The following is a 17,454-nucleotide window of genomic DNA, read 5'->3' on the forward strand; positions in this document are numbered from 1 at the left end:
CCCTCTCCAAACTGAATCTAAGTTGAATAAGCGCTGTCCTAGAATACATTGAGAAGTGCCAGATGACAGACGTGCTCACTTAAGACTCAGCGTTCTAACTTCTTGTCTGATTTACCTGTTTGGCCCACAAGCTTTATAAGCCATGCAGATCATGAGCCACATGATGTAATACAGCATCAATACAGCCTTGATTCCACATACATACTCACATAAGAACAAATATTAACAATATTCAGCCTGCTCCCATAATTTAACTATTTCCCTTCATTTCCACAGATCTTTCTCTCCCCACCCTGCAGTGTGACTTCGAGACGTCCACATTTATTTGAAGCATTTGCCTTATGATTCTGAATCATACAGAGAAAACTGTGTAATAGAGGAAATCAAGCCTTCTAACTTTAGATTCTTGAATTCCATCCAAGTTAGGTGCCTAAAACAGTAAGTGTAACTATTTGTGTCCCTAGACATCCAGTTCTGGGATGACTTCATCAGGAATAAAGGACAGGATGAGATATCAAGTTTCATAAGTATAAAAATATTCAGCTATGTGATGCTGTCTTGAATCTGGATTAAAGGCTGACATGATACATAAAAGTTAATAGTGGCTATGTACTGAATCATTTTCACTTAAATGGTAAATCAGATGTTTGTTGACTAAAAACAAGAATACCACAACTACTTTTTGACACTCCTGCTGGTAGACTGAATTGCTGTTTCCAGAGTATAGATAGGGCATACACAGAGGATGTAGTGGAAACTCCTACCACATGAGGCAAGGGCAATTTCAGATTCAATGTTCATTCTACATCCCAGAAAATTTTAACCAAGCAGTGGTTTTAGTCTTTTATTTCAAAGAATCTTATGGTAAGTTCATACTTTAGTTTTTTCATATGCTCATAAAGAAGCAAAAGAGGCCTTGCTTCTACATGTCAGGATATTAATTTTTCTGAAGTGATAGTGGCTACAGAATTACCATCCTGAAAGGTGTAACAATTTAATTAGAATGAAATGAAAGGCTTCTGGTAATAATCACTACACTTGCAGTTAATGGCTATTAACTGAAGAGTAAAATAAGTCCCCTGCACCCTACCTAGAGCCCATGGCTCTAAGCATTCGGTTTATTCAGTGCATTACTGTGTTGGAACTTTTGCTTTCACCAATTAGTCACAGTTTCTCCTGCTTCTCATGGTAAGAATAAAAGCTGCTCAAAGCTGTCGTTGTTCCATATTCCAGAAGAGACGGTTGCGTAATTACTAATTATCAGTGAGTCATATTTGTTGCAGAGCAGGGAAAGCCAAAGCTAATGTCAACTCTGCACTGAAGAAAAGTACCAAGATAACATTAAGGAGGAAAGCATTTATAAATATCTTGAAAGTGGAAGCAGGGTTAAATTTAGTTCGAGATGGCAGAGAAGCAGCTCAGATTGGTTAAGTAACCTTTAACTTGCAGTCATTTGCAGAAAGGAGGACAGAGTTGTCTGAAGAAGCTCTGAAGAATACTCTAGAAGAGAGCAAGAAAACCTAAAATTTAAAGTGATAAGTGAGACCTGTCAACCTTTGCTTCTAAATTTATGATGGTACACCACATTAAAAATAAGAGCAGACAATTCATATCAGCTCCACTGGAACTATTTTTCAGTTTCTAGAAATTTACTCAGACATACAGTGAATGTCACCAGCCTAGACAAAGTAAATTGCACATACTTCAGCATAAAAAAGATTGACAAATAGCAAGAATACACTTTAAAGCAATTCACTTACATTTCTCCACAGTAGCCATTCTTTGGTGACTTTTCCTCATTTCTGTTTTAAAGTCTGCTCAGCAGATTGTGAAATATGTAAAAATATTACGAAAAGTTACACTTCCCAGTTCTGTGCAGGGTACTTCTCAGATCCAAGTGACCTTTATAAACTTGTTCTTTGTTTTTGAACAACATACAATCTAATACTGTACTATGAATAAAGGGTAAAATGTTTAACAGCACAAGACACATAAGGGATAACATCTTAAAACTTTTGTTCAATTTTGAATCAACTAAAGAGACCAACAAAAACCATTTATATTTGGTAGTCTTAAACTCAAGTAAAGGAAAGGTTATGCTTTAAAGCTGGCAGACTGCACACCACAGCTTACAGATCACGCATGATCTCTATAACTGTGCTCTTGATAAAAGGAGGAATCCATGAAATCTGAAGATTCCAAGAAATTAAGCTTAAAACACAATAAACACAAACCATTTTGGTGATGTACTAACTTAATGCTACCTTTTCCTCCATCACCACAAAACACAGATGCTACAAACAGCTGTATTGCAATTCTTTGAAACATTAATCCAAAAGCTACTGCAAAGCCACAGTACCCTTTTAAACCATGTGAAAAGGCATCCATCTATTTAAGTTTGAAACTAATACTACAAATTAACAGGCAATGACAGTAAGGAGAAAACAAGCTGACAGACAAAGTCACCACGATCAAGCATATCTCACCATGTGTTTTGATATGACCCCACAAAAGTTTAGATTGTGGGGGGTTTGTTTGTTGTTTTTGTTTTGTGATTGTGAAGGTTTTGTTTTTTAAAAACACAGTATTAGTCATTAACTTGACTTTCAAAGCTTCTCACAAGGAGCATACTCATGTATATTAAGATGCCATTTATGCTATCCAGTTATTTTCCACAAATTAGACTAAAACTATGCAAAAATACAATAAACACTGTAATGACACTTTCAAGGGATTTGTTTATTTTTGGTTTACAAACAAAAGGCACCCAATATTTCTGTTTATGTCTTATAAAAGCTCACGGATTTAGCATTTGTTTCCAAACATCTGTTCCTACAGCAGAGAAAAACATTACAGGAAAACGTAATTTTTTTCCTGGTCCCAAATTTAAATACCAGTAACTTAAGTGATCATGTTGTTTCAGACTGCTCTTCTTCCTATTTAACCAACTGGATTACCTCCTGTAACTTGCTAGTCAGTACAGTGAGTCTAGCTTACTGTATCAAAATATAGTTCCGGTATATTTTTGATCAACATCTATTATGTGCAAACACTGTATGAAGAACTGCAAGAGAACAGGGTTCTGATATGGAAAAACCTCCAGTAGTTTTAGATAGAGTTTCACAGACTGACCACAGGAAGTGACAAAACTAATGTAATAAACATGACACAATCTTTTGTCAGTTAAATAGGATGCCTGATGAGTTTGTGTAAGATACCAATAGTGCACAGAACCACGGTCTTCAAAGAGGGAAAAAAATGGGTTTCTAAATTGGCAAATGTTTAAAGAGTAGACATTAAATATCCTTATGTTTAAAGTAATCCTTTTCTTTGTTATTTATTCAAAAGAATAAATTTCTAAGCAGTGTTTTGGACCAGAAATAATTAGTTCACTGGCTTCATAGTTCTCAGTATTAACAAATCAACATTAAAAGTATCATGTGTAATAGTTATAAACAACCAAAATTCATAAGTGAATTTCTTCACAGAATCATTTTCAGAATATGATATATTTGTCTTTTGCAAACTTCAACCACATGCCAACATGGGACAAGGGGTGTCATTGGAGAGTAGGCACCTCTGAAAAAAGTCTACAATGCAGGAATGCTTAAGCATACTTTCAGGTCTAGTAAAATACTTGGGGAGGCAACTAAAAAGTTTAATACACCTAATTATTTGTTAAAGCGTAACATCTTCAATCACAGAGGCCATAATTTATTTTCAGACACAGTCAGAGGTCTCTCACACCAGGTGTGGTCCTAGACCATTTAGCTTTTCATCACTAACATATATACACAGGTAATTTTAAAAAGGAATTACAGCTTAACTTCTTACTCCAGAATATTTAGCTTCAGCAAGGAAGCCATTATCTTTTCAAAATGAGATAGACACCTGCAGGAAAGGTATTCTCTTTAAAGTAAGAGTTTTCACAAGAATAGTAAAATAAGTCTTTTACATACTTAATTCAAATAGGACAAAAAACTACCAAGGGCAAGTATAACATAGCTTTTCTGTAATTAAGTCATTATTTGCCTTTCCAAGCAGAATCAAGAACATATTCATCAGTATTAACTGATTTTAATGAATAAACACTAGGCAAGGGTGCTGGTCAGTGCATCAATTAGAGGAACATTACAGTGTTCTCAGAATTCTGTGCAACCAAAATTTAAAGGGATCTTAATGTATTGCCTTAAACAAGGATTCAGTCTTTTCTTACAACTTGCTATTTTTTACAAATGTTTTCCCTACTGAAAGAAAGTAACATGCAGGAAAAAAAAACAGATTTTTTTCAGATTTAAACCTAATAAATTAAGTTAAAAGACAGATGAAAAAAATGTTAACATACTTTCATTTTGAAGGAAGGTGCACCTTGCTCTGCTTGCCCAGTGAAATGAGAGGTTTTATTGGGGCAGGGATGAGAAAGTGTGCTTACGCATTGGGGTTGTCCATGCATCACATTTCATAGCTCAGATTAAAAAAACCTATTAATTCATGAAGTATTTGGTAACATTGCTTAGAATTTAAAAACAGGTATATCTCTTAATGAAAGCCTATAGTTTGTCCAGCTACTATTACCAGTAACATAAATAGCAACTAAGCATAATAAATTCCTTTCAAATATATTTACCTTTTGAAGTCAGAAGTGTAATAATCAAGTGCTGGCTCTGTGTTCTCAATAAAAATCATTAAAAAGAGAGGACGGTCAATGACTTTATTTTTGCCCCGCTCAGGATTACATTTCCTTTTATCTATTCGATGACAGGATCAATTCTGCTTTCAGAGAAGCAAATTGTTCATGCTGACATAAATGTAAGTTGGATAAAGCCACAGTTTCTAGCACAGAACTGAATCACTAAGTGCATTCTGACGACCAGATCAGACAAAAGGCTTTCAGTAATTAAGGAAGGGTGAATTTTTTGTTTTTTCTTTTTTCCTTTTAAAGCAAAGTAGGCACCATTGTTGCATCCCTACTTTGAGAAGGGAAGAAGTGGCAAAAAGTAAAGACAAATTACAAAAATCCTCAAATTTCTTTTTTTCCAGGAGATCCACCATCATTTATACACTTTTGCAACTTGTAAAACCCTTTGTAATTTAGAAGAATTTCAAATAAATAGGTCTACAGCAACTAGCAACTACTAAGTCAATGCTTATCTTGCTCTATGTGGAGTAAAACTTAAAAGAAAAAAATCATGTTAAGGCAGATTTCAATCAAACAAGTTCCAAATTGCACAGTTACATTGGTCAGTGGTCTAAAATGTTTTCTCCAGGTCAAAGAGTTAAAGTTATTTAATTGCTTGTCTAATGCCAATTCAACATGGCACTTGACCATTTTATTTGCTCTGTTTCCAAGAAGATACACAACTAACATTACATATACCATACTGTATATTTTGCACTCCAATTTAAGATGAAATTATGCTTTTACAAAATGTGAGATGACTACATGTTACAGGCTTTGTGCAGTTAGACCACCATATGCATAGATGTCCTAATGCTAAATTCTCTTCTTCAGTATCTCATAGTACTGGAGGCTCTGAAGTAGGAGAGGAACTTGTAACACAGACTAACCACAAAGTACCAGATATTTCTTGCCATTTGTGATCTTGCAATAAAGATACGCCAGATCAGGATCACAAGAATTGTGTTGAAGCCATAGCGTATATTCCTTAACCTAAGGAAAAACAAAAGAAATAATTAAAAGCCAAGGTATTTACAGCAAATAAGAACACTCTAAAAATTAACTTCTAATGTAGAATTTAATTTCTTCATCTATTCATCTCAAGATATGAGTGGTATTAAGTAAATGATGGAAATAAGCTGATAAGTGAAAGACCAGAGAAGGCTTTTCCATAGTTCACTGTTGAAAAGTGGAACACATGAAAACTAAGGAACAGAGCCAGCCCTGTAGCTAACCACAGGTACTTCTGCTTTATAGCTGCTTGATAAAAACCTCTTAAAGTCAAGGGCACACACACAATAACTTACCTATAGAAGGCTACCAGCCACCCCAAAAACCAAGAAAATATTTAACACTATGAACTCCCCTCATCCCCTCCATGTATTTAAAACTAAAAATATGTAGAAGTAACTCCAGCTGCTGCTAGAAAAAACCAAACAACTACATCATAGGATTTTCCAGCCACAGAGACCAGAGCCTTCACTGCAATTTTAAACTCATTCCTTCTCAGAGAATTATATTTCAAGATTAGAACTTAAGTGTCCTTTTAGGGCAACTGTGACTTTCAGCAATCTTCTCACATGTAAAGATGGAAGCTTCAAGACAAACAGTAACTAGATTTTGCTCAGATTTCTTAGAAAGAGAGCAATCTCTTTGGTTCAGCAGATCATGACAATTTGTATTTTAAGGGCAGCTCTTTAAGGAAATACTGCCCTTACCTTGTTTTGCATGTAGACTGGGCGTTGCTATAGCCAGACATTCCTTTACATACCTTATTTGTAGAAAAAACAGTCTAAATTTCTATATTACAAGAGTAAAGCTCACTTTTCTATTTGAGGAAAAATTTTACTCGGTAGTTTCCTAGAGAAGTCAAATTCCCTAGCCTGCCACATCTGGTTAATATTGAAGCAATGGACTCCTCAAGTTCAGATTAGAGTTAAGCACTAGATGGTAACAGAAGAGACCAACCTATTACCTCAGAGTAAATATATGTTAGAATCTAAACCTCTTGCAAAATAACCCACTTATAAACAGAGAGCAGGGGGCAACCAGATGCCGTTCCAATACAAGACTATTTCTCATGTTATTTTTGGTACAATCCTTTATACAAAGAATGGTAACTATATGATAACTCCTATGCATTTTTTAACAGCACCTAAATTAAAAAAAAAAATCAGAATGGGACACCTCTTCAGCTATCCCCACCATTATCAAAGATTACCATCTTTCAAAAGACCTGATGAGATGCATTTGCGGGTCCTGAGGGAACTGGTGGATAAAGTTGCTAAGCCACTATCCATCATATCAGGAGAATTTGTGACAGCCTGGTGAAGCTCCCACTGACTGGAAAAGGTGAAAAAACACCCCCATTTTTAAAAAGGGAAAAAAGGAAGACCCAGGGAACTACAGGCTGGTCAGTTTCACCTCTGTGCCCAGCAAGATCACGGAGCAGATACCCCTACAGAACTAGGCACATGGAAAATAAGCAGGTGATGAGTGACAGCCAACATGGCTTTACTAAGGGCAAATCGTGCCTGACAAACTTGGTGGCCTTCAACAGGGTTACAGCATTGGTGGACAAGGGAAGAGCAACTGACATCATCTACCTGGACTTGTGCAAAGCATGTGACACTGTCCCACACAACATCCTCATCTCTAAACTGGAGAGACGTGGATTCAACGGATGGACCACTCAGTGGACAAGGAATTGGTTGGATGGTCGCACTCAGAGTTGCAGTCTATAGTTCCATGTCCAAGTGGAGGTCAGTGACAAGTGGCATTCCTCAAGGGTTGGTATTGGGACTGGTACTGTTTAACATCTTTGTCGGCAACATGGACAGCGGGATCAAGTGCACCCTCAGCAGGTTTGCCGATGACACCAAGCTGTGTGGTGCGGTCGACACACTGGAGGGAAGGGATGCCATCCAGGAGGGACCTTAACAGGCTTGAGAGGTGGGCCTGTGCAAACTGCATGAAGTTCAACAAGGCCAAGTGCAAGGTCCTGCACGTGGGTCAGGGCAGTCCCAAGCACAAACAAAGGCTGGGCAGAGAACGGACTGAGAGCAGCCTTGATGAGAAGGACTCTGGGGTGTCAGTGAACAAGAAGCTCAACATGACTCTGCAATGTGCGCTTGCAGCCCAGAAAGCCAACCATGTCCTGGGCTGCATCAAAAGAAGTGTGACCAGCAGGTCAAGGGAGGTGATTCTGCCCCTCTACTCTGCTCCTGTGAAACCCCCACCTGGAGTATTGCATCCAGCTCTGGGGTCCTCAGTACAAGAGAGGCATGAAGCTGTTGGAGCAAGTTCAGAGGAAGGCCACGAAGATGAGAGGACTGGAGCACCTCTCCTATGAGGACAGGCTGAGAGAGTTGGGGTTGTTCAGCCTGGAGAAGAGAAGGCTCTGGGTAGACCTTATTGTGGTCTTCCAATACCTAAAGATGACCTATAAGAAAGCTGGAGAGTGACTGTTTACAACGGCATGTAGTGATAGGACAATAGGTAATGGATTTAAGCTGAAAGAGGGTAGATTTAGATTAGATATTAGGAAAAATAATAATTTTCTGTGAGTGTGGTGAGGCACTGGAACAGGTTGCCCAGAGAAGTTACAGATGCACCCTCCCTGGAAGCATTCAAGGCCAGGTTGAATGGGCTTTGGGCAAACTGGTCTAGTGGAGGGTATCCCTGCTCAAGGCAGGGGGGTTGGAATTGGATGATCTTTAAGGTCCATTCCAACTCAAACCATTCTGATTCTGTATTTGAGATCATAACATATCATGCCGATCTGCTCTGGAACTGCAAATCCTTGTCTTTAGAAGAATAACCCAAGTAATGACTTGGACCACTTTGTGCTATCAGGATAGCAGATGTGAAGTAGTATTGCAGAACAAGATTAACCACTTATTTCACTCTTTAAAGAGACAAATCAGAAGGTCTACAACTGTCATTATGAATCAGCCAAGAACAAAACAAGGGCAACTGTGCCAGTAAAATGCCGGACAGTAACAACATATTCAAATTGGAGGAGTTGAGCCACAGATAAAAGGCTAGAAGTCATGTTAGAGCACCAACATAAAAGTTTCCTGCTCTGAGGTAGAGAGTCCATGCCTGTTTACTCGCCTGCTACAAAAGATCACATTCCCAGAAGAAACAACTATTGTTTATTAAATGTCCTTAACTGAACAAGCCATTCTGATTGTGTTACTGTGTACCTTTTTTACCTTCCAAAAGACACTTGGGTAAAATCAGAAACCTGGATTACAGTACACACTAGTGATCAGAGCTACAACCATACTCCCAGACTGATATTGTAACTATTAATACAGAGAGCAACTCAGGAGCAACAAATAAAACAAGAAAGATGACATCTGACTTCTTTAGAAAATACTGCAGACCACTGGACTGGAACAGAATAATTGTGGAGGATCTAAACAGGTGCTATAGAGAACAATTAAGTCATAACATGGAAAAGCAAAACTTGACAAGGGCAGGAAAATGCAGTATATATAAATAGAGGAAAATAAAAATTTCTACTTACTTATTCAAGTGTTTCCTAGCTGCAGGGAGGCCAGACATCTCTTCATTGAGCACATATTTCTTTGTTCCCATGCAGTAATTTTCCATGTATTCTGCCCAATGTAGTTGTCGAACATCGAAATTAAACGTCTGTATAAAATAAAAGCATTCACCCTTAGTTGCCTAAAAATTCTCCTGATATATATAATAAAGGAGAATAAATGCCTTTATACCAGATAACTTTCTTGCATCAAAGAAAAACTGGAATTATCTTGTCCTTAATCATAAGGACGATCCAGATTTAGATCCCACTTCTGACTCAACCACCAGCTTCTTATACCATCTCTTCCAAATTTCAACAATTTCATGACTTATTTTTCCTCCTCAGCAGTAATATTCTTCCCTTAACTTCCACATGCACTGCTTTCCCATTTGATCTGTCTGTAAGGAATTCCACTCTAGAAAAAACTATTTTCTATTACGTTGTTTCCTTTTAAGCAACAAAATTCTAATATGCTGTAGAATCAACACTGCTCTGTGGCAAGTCCACTGTTTAATAACTACAGAGTTCTTTTACCTGTGCTTATAATGGTACAGCTACATTTTAAGAAGAACCACGTGAGTATCCTCCTCAGGAGAGGAAGGTACTACAGTAAATTCACAACTCAAGTTTTTCACAGATGTATTGATTTCCTCAAGTCAAGATTCAGCTGTTTAAGTCCCAATAAATACCAAGATTTTCCTAGTAGGTTTTTAACTTTGCCAATTTTGTTCCAGGTAAAAGAATGAGCAAGATCATTACAGGAACAAGAGACAAGTAAACAGTTTCGTGCAGTGAAACTGTATTCAGATTTAGAAGCTGTTATACAGACATGAAATCCTCAAGTCCATGCTTCCATAGTGGTCAGGAAGCAAAGCCTTGTTTTATTCACAACATGTGTAAAATGTTAACAGCTTGGCCATTTGGTTGCTACATAGGCAACACCACACACGATCAGGCCACTCCAAAGACAACCATCTTTTACATCAGGCCTCCTTCAAGGGGGTCCTGCCCTTCCTCATCTCTGATCACACCACTGATCTAGCTCACGACACAGCCCTGGCACAACTGAAAGGTTGCGTCACAGATCTCCAGCGCTGAGTTAGTGCTAAGGTTAGCTCTGTGTTACAGTAAGCAGCATTACCAGTTCATGTCCTTATTCAATCTTAAATCAATAAGCTTATATTTCACTTTCAGTCCCCATGCCCACATAACACAGCTACTTGCCTTTTTGTCTTGTGGGTTTAGCTGGTTCATTAGCATAGTCATATTTTCAGTATTCCAGATCCAAGAATTGCTTGTAAAGTATTCTAATAACATCATGGCCTTATGAAGACGTGTTATTGTTTTCATCATCCTACAGTCCAAGGCATGGAATGTACAGGTTACAACAGTAAAGGTTAGTTCAAACAAGAAAAACAGTAAGATTGTAAATTTTTTTTACCCTCCAACCCCACACCCCTATGTTAACATATCCCACCCTGCTCTGTACCCAAAGCATGTTATATTAGATCAATAGGATGTTTCTGCATATTATTAGAGTGGACCATGGCTGTCCAATCTTTTTATAGAGACAGAAATTATAGGACAATCCTTTTTTCCTAATCCTACTTCCCAGTGCAATAGTAAGTTTCTTCCCTAAAAAAAAGCAAAGATGGTAAAATGTGTTCTTCTGTTGGTAACTCTTATTTCAGGACACAGAACATTTTTCAGCATACTGGAATATCTAGCTATACTGAGCAGTTTGATTTGATGAAACAGTTGAATTGCACAGTGCAAAACATATGCACATGACAACTTTAAGCAAGGGAGTAAGTTTCCCTGATGTTCCCACACACTGTGCAAGACCAGATCTCTGTAACAAAACTGGTTTGTTATGGTCACTAAGAGATTGAGGCTTAAAACCACCAAAAATATGGCTTAGCCCCTTAAACCCTACTGCTTCTGCAGCAAAGGGCAGGAAAATATTTAAGGGTACAGACAGGGCACAGCAGATCCTGCTGTGATCAGTTCTATGCTACTTCAAAATATGCAGAAACACCTTCTATCCTCTCTTATTATGCAGAGGAAGCAACTCTACAAAAACATCACTTAGAGTACAGAGAAATTATGTTATAAGGATCAATTTGGGCAAGTTTCTCTTTGATCGGACTATCTGAAGTGGACTCAAAAAATGTGAGCCATCCAGTCTCTCAGATGCAAATTTTCCACATTTATGACAAGAAAATTTAAGTGTTTCAGTGCTAGAGAGAGTCACTCAATTTTAGTAAGTATTAACTAGTACTTCATAACCTAATCCTATTAAATTCCCACTTTGGGTGCTTGAGCTTTTTCCAGCTCTCAGAACTGATTCCAATTTGATCCTTATAGCAGGACACACTGATCATTTTAAGCAAGGGGTAGGGGGGTAAGGAGGCAAAGAAAGCAGACCAACCCAGCACTAACAGGAAATGGCTTTCTGAAGTTAAGTTTTGTTCAATGAAGTTCATAGAAGCAATAAAAAACACTGATTTTTCTCTGAAAGCTGCCTTGATGCATTCATACTTGTAGAAGGGATATAGCACATTGTCCCAGAAACTCTTCTAAACAGTCCCCTACTGTCACAAATGGCTGGCATCCCCATATCTAAGGGAATATCAAAATTGCCTCTTTCTCTTGAAATGGAGTAATACAAACTGCAGAGACCACTGAAAAAAGCAGAGTATCTCTAAAGCAGAAAAAGCACAAATATTTTTCCTTAAACCTTACAGGAACCTATTCACAGAGTAAAATTCAGAATTGTATTAAAATTTTAGACCACCAGCTAATTTTATTAATAGACATTTCCAGATGCTTTCACACACCTATTTATAGTTTCAACGGTTGGGCAAGATGGCAACAGTGGGAGCTGAGTTGAACCAGAGTTCCTCTGATTCAAAAATAATTAGGAATGTAAGACTATGCATACAAAACATATCCTGTGCTAACAAAACTGAACATGAAAAAAAGCATAATAGTTAAGTCAAAAAATTCAGAAAATAACTCAAAACTTGGAAAGCAAAGATCTCACTGGTCAGTTAAGCCAGAAAGACCTCATAGCAAAATGGCCTGGATAAAAATAGTGCCAAACAGGACATGGTGGCTAAGACTTTTTGCAGAGGTCTGTCCACTGACAGTCTTAAGATTTAACTTAATTGACTTGCCCTTTTGTGCCTCCCCAATTTGTGTTCTTATGCTAAGCCACAAGAGCAGCTAAGTTTTAGAGCACTTAGACTACTACAGATTAAGACTTCTGCCCCTGCAAAATACTAAATGGTGCAACTTAACATCTGATCAGACAGGTGTAGATTTTGCACTTGTTACTGGCCACTGACATTGGTTTTCGCTCTTTTCGGTACAGAAAAGCTAAACTAAATTTTAACTAATGTAAAGACTAACCTCTGCTGGGAATCTTGCTGTCTCTACTTATGGATAAGGTTTTAGAGTATAGCTAAGCTGATTAAAAAGAGCTCCTTACCTCGGCTGCAAATTTTTTCCCCTCCCTACAATGCAAACTGGATTTAGTAACTGGCCACAGAACCAACTGATTCAATTTATCAGTGGAATTTTTTTTTCTTTGTAGGGTTAGTGTCTTGATATATCAGCGAAAAGAATCAAATGTGTCCACATTCTCTCAACCGCTAGATCAATTACAAGGTTGGCAGAATAGGACCAACTTTCTTGGTGACAGTTTGTTAGTTTACTCTAAATCAACATGAAACTACACTTTCAAGTATGGTGACAGCCTCTCATATTCAGAGATGTCAGCAATGAGTGTCATTTAGTGGACACTTGTTTAGATCTGGCAAACTAAGTTTTATAACTTCAATGGCACCATATTCCTCCTACAAATGGGAATACACACACAGCTCAAAAAAGAGCATGAGAACACATAATGGAACTTTATCTCTCAACCTGAAGTTTTGAAATATACACTTCACAGGTTGTTCCAGAGAGAGCCGTTGGATACAAGTCATAAATATCAAAGCCATATATAACCAGTCAGTATACTATCAAGCATTGCATCATGCCTTCTTCATAAGCTGAAGACAGAAAAAAGTCAGACCTGCTGATCGTCATAAAGAACATTAGCAGCAGCAGGCAAGTCAGTGTGACAGCATGCAAAACTTTCACCTAGATACCAAGTAGAATTTTGCCTCTACTAGGCAGTCCTTACTGCCATTAACACAAAAAAACATAACAGTTTGAGAAGCACATCACTGGAATTAAAAGTTTTAAGCAATAATTAACTCAATTATCCGTCAGTTAGGTGGGCATGTGTCTATACCAGACAACTGTAAGCAACCTGGCTTAAGGCTATGACTGCATTTTCAAGTCTTACACACAACCTATTGTCTCCAGGCTAAAACCAGTTCTGATGCTAAATGCAGACTGATCCTTCAGCAGATCTACAGGCTGCCAATCTGAAAGTCTCTGCATAAGCATTAGAGATAACTAATTATTATTATTTTTTAAAAAGATTCCTCTAAAATACATAAAGTTTTCAGATTTGTCTTTGTTCAGATTTTCATGTAGATGCAGATTTTGAAGTGTAAAACATACTAATGGAATTCTTATCTTTCCAGCAGCTCTGTGGTTCCTTTAAGTGCACAACTTAAAAGTGCTTCCAAGAAGAAAAAACTTATTAATCTATTCAATAAAAGTGTACTCTTTACTCATTTCTGGTTTGTAAGACAGTAACTATGTGAAAGGTGCTTCATGTTAAGTTTTAAGAAGCTTTAAATCAAAGTGATAGATACGAAATTTTACACCTCCCTAAATACATCAACCACACCTTCACTTCAGCTTTCTAAGAAGCAGTAACAGAAAGTCAATTGCTGGAGAAATCCCAGAATTACAACTTTAAGTATTTCATGCTACGTTCTGTTCTTTCAGACTAACTGGAAAGATCTGCTGGGTGTATATTTTTGAAGGTTTTAAGATTTCAAATATAGTGAATTGTTTTTAAATAACTGTCCTAGTTTCTGCTGGAATAGAGTTAATTCTCTTCCTAGTAGCTGGTATAGTGCTGTGTTTTGGATTTAGTATGAAAATAACATTGACAACATGCTAATGTTTTAGTTGTTGCTAAGCAGTGTTTGCAAATAAGTCAAGGACTTTTCAGCTTCCCAGACTCTGCCAGCGAGGAGGCATGAGCCTTCCACAGGAGGTACACAAGGAGCTAGGAGGGGGCACAGCCAGGACAGCTGACCCAAACTGGCCAAAGGGATATCCATACCATATGATGTCATACTCAGTATATAAGCTGGGGGCAGCTGGCCAGGGAGGCCTGCAGCTTGGTAACTAGCTGGGCATCAGTCAGCGGGTGGTGAGCAATTGTGCTGTGCATGACTTTTGCATCTTTTTATCATTATAATTCTCTTCCTTTTCTGTCCTATTAAATTGTTTTTATCTCAACCTACAACTTTAAATTTTTTTCTATTCTCTCGCCCATCCCACTGGGAGGGGGGAGGGGAAGCACAGGGAAGAAGGGGAGTGAGCAAAGGCTGTGTGGTTGTTTTAGCTGCCTGCCAGGTTAAACCACAACAGTAACATATGGTTCTGTTGTGCTAAGCACTATGCAAAGTTACAACAGAAAACTATGCCTTACATTAATTACACAATTAATAAGCTTTGCCATGCAACTAAATATGTATGGCAAGCTACTGACAACACTATCCTTAAACGTGGATGCTAAGGATTATCACCACTATTTATGTTATAGCATTGTGCAATTACAGTCTTAAGTATTTAGTATAAAATATTAAATCTTCATTATGCCAGTCTTTATTGTACATGTTCTTTCTACAAAATTTGGAAGAAATATTATATGTACTATTTCTTCTTTCCCTTTCCTTAGCTGTTAATATTAACAGAGAATTATTGAATTCAAGAACCTTCAACTAGATGCAAAAACAGCAAAAAGATTTCCATCTCACTAAAAACATTACTTCAAGTGAGGTGAAAAGAATGATTTCATACTGCAGAAAGATTTAAACAGGTAAGTTTTTGAAAAACCCTGAACAGGAAGATTTTTTTTTTTAATTATTATGACCATAATCCTTTAGTTCTGAAGGGTCATAGGCCTGATCTATTTCTTCCACTTGTTAAAAATTTCTCATTCAGTTGCAGTACAATATCCTGTCAGTATGACAATAGTGCGGTTAAACCTACAGTAATTTCATTGCTTAAGAGTTCTTCCTACATCGTACACAATAAAGACTTCAGAAGTGTATGCAGACTCAGCACAGAGAAGGCAGGCCATTGATCATGGGAAGTCAAGTTAGCACGGTATTTGAATATTCTTGTGCTGATTTTACTACATTTTTACTGTACTGCTCAAGTTTTTCTGCTAAATAGTGGTGGAGAGAAGGCACATTTGAAGTTAAGCAAGTCCTTTTTCACTCAGAACAACATTATATTGAGTTTAAGAATCTCCAATAATGTTCCTAAGGCTTTAGAAGTTTTCTATCATATGCTACCTGGTTATTAAACCCATTCTGTCAACTAGACAGAATGACCACAGCAACAGTAGCACATCCCTATACCATGAAAATCTCCAGCCCATCTGTTAAAGCAGCTTTCAAAGTACTTTGAGCCAGAAGACTAGGAAAAAGTAGAAGAGTAAAGATCTGTCTCAATTTTTTTCTATTAAACAACACATGAAGCCCATTTAAGACTGCATGTCTTGCTTGCATCTATATATTCATTTGCTTCTACTGCTCCTATTGCAGGCTCCCATTTTTTAAGTGCTTTAAAAAAAAAGAAGAAAGCTATATAATGAAGGCTATATTCCTGTAAGTGGGCGGGGTATCAAACTTAAAAGCTTTTCTTTCAAGTGCATTTGAGTAACCTTAGTGACTGAACAATAGCTTGTTTTAGTTGAATCTCCCATCCCTCCTTCAAACTGGAAGTCTTGTGCATGATAGGAAACTCACCCACTCACTGTTATATTAAACTAATTAGAAATACTCAGATCAGTAATACTTCACAGGCTAGAACATACATAATTAACGTCACCAATTGTACTAGTACTAAATAAAGTTCTAAATTCCACCTTTGGACATCAAGTAAGAACTCTAGGAAAAACAAAAACAAGATTCAACATTCCAGTGTTATAATATAAGCCTGCTAAGTGTTCTAAATAACATGATTATTCACAGCCTTCTTTTACTCCCACTGGTCAAACACTTAAAAGGATAGATGCCTTTTAAACACTGACAAGATTCTGGCAGTACTACTTTCCAACAGTAGGTTGGCATTTATAGTACAACTATTTTTAGTGAGTGATAAAGTCTTCACATCTGTGAGGGAATTTCTATCAATTTTTATTAAGAATAACTTAAAATCGCAGAAGAGCCTAAAAGCTAGGAACTTGTACATTCAATACCTTCTTTTGATTCAAAGACCTTACATCTTTTTAATGTGGGAAGATTACTATATAGGCGCAGCCTCCTGCCACTACTGTTGCTGTGAGTATTACACTATTGAGTAGGCTTAGAACAACAGAACCCAATGCAGTTTAGAAGTTTTCTCCTACAAACCACTCAAATGGCTTCTTTCTATTGATCCAGTGTCAAGTCTGTTACAGAACTTTTCCCCTCCTTGCAAGACAGACCTAGACTACAGGACAATGAATGAATACTCACTTGTGTCAATACACTGTCACCACAGTGGAGATTTTACAGAGTCTGAAGACAAATACTTTTGAAAACATAACATATGCAATGAGTTAAGATCATATGGCTTGGCAAATCTGAAACAAATTGAAGTGACATCTTATATTCTTTCTACGTAATTTAGTTTAGCCTATTTAAGAGCAACGCCATCTTCACCACTTAAGAAGTTAGCTAGATGCTAGTGTAAATATTATAAACTGAATGGAACGTTGAGATGATACAAACCAACGCACCAGATCATGTTGTATCATCTACAGGAATAACCCGCAATTATTAACTCCGTCTCCCATTCCATTTTCAGTTTATAATAGCAACAACAATCTTAATGCAAGCCACTTCCTAGAGTTTAATGACTGACTAGGACTCTGATCCGAGTCACATCTTGGATAACATTGTTGAGCCAGTCGTTAATCTCAGAAACACCACCACTGGGTTGTTATTGCTTAGTTAGTAATTACAGCTAGTGCTCATGCCATGTCTTCTTCACAAGTCTCCACCACCTTACTAGCAAGATACTTTTAGCCCTG

At 37.4% G+C, this 17,454-nt stretch overlaps 1 protein-coding gene across 1 annotated transcript in view; it reads right to left on the reverse strand.

The window, feature by feature from the left end:
• Nucleotides 1–2,718: 2,718 nt before the first annotated feature.
• FAR1 (fatty acyl-CoA reductase 1) overlaps nucleotides 2,719–17,454 on the reverse strand; it is a 39,499-nt gene continuing 24,763 nt past the window's right edge. The window contains exons 10-12 of the mRNA XM_054826829.1: nucleotides 10,458–10,587; nucleotides 9,213–9,340; nucleotides 2,719–5,671 (exon numbers count right to left, since the gene is read on the reverse strand). Of these exons, the coding sequence (XP_054682804.1) occupies nucleotides 5,509–5,671; nucleotides 9,213–9,340; nucleotides 10,458–10,587 (421 nt within the window). The 3' untranslated portion in view covers nucleotides 2,719–5,508. The remainder of the gene's footprint in view (nucleotides 5,672–9,212; nucleotides 9,341–10,457; nucleotides 10,588–17,454) is intronic.

Source organism: Grus americana, chromosome 5, assembly GCF_028858705.1.
Source record: "Grus americana isolate bGruAme1 chromosome 5, bGruAme1.mat, whole genome shotgun sequence".
NCBI classification, from domain to species: domain Eukaryota; kingdom Metazoa; phylum Chordata; class Aves; order Gruiformes; family Gruidae; genus Grus; species Grus americana.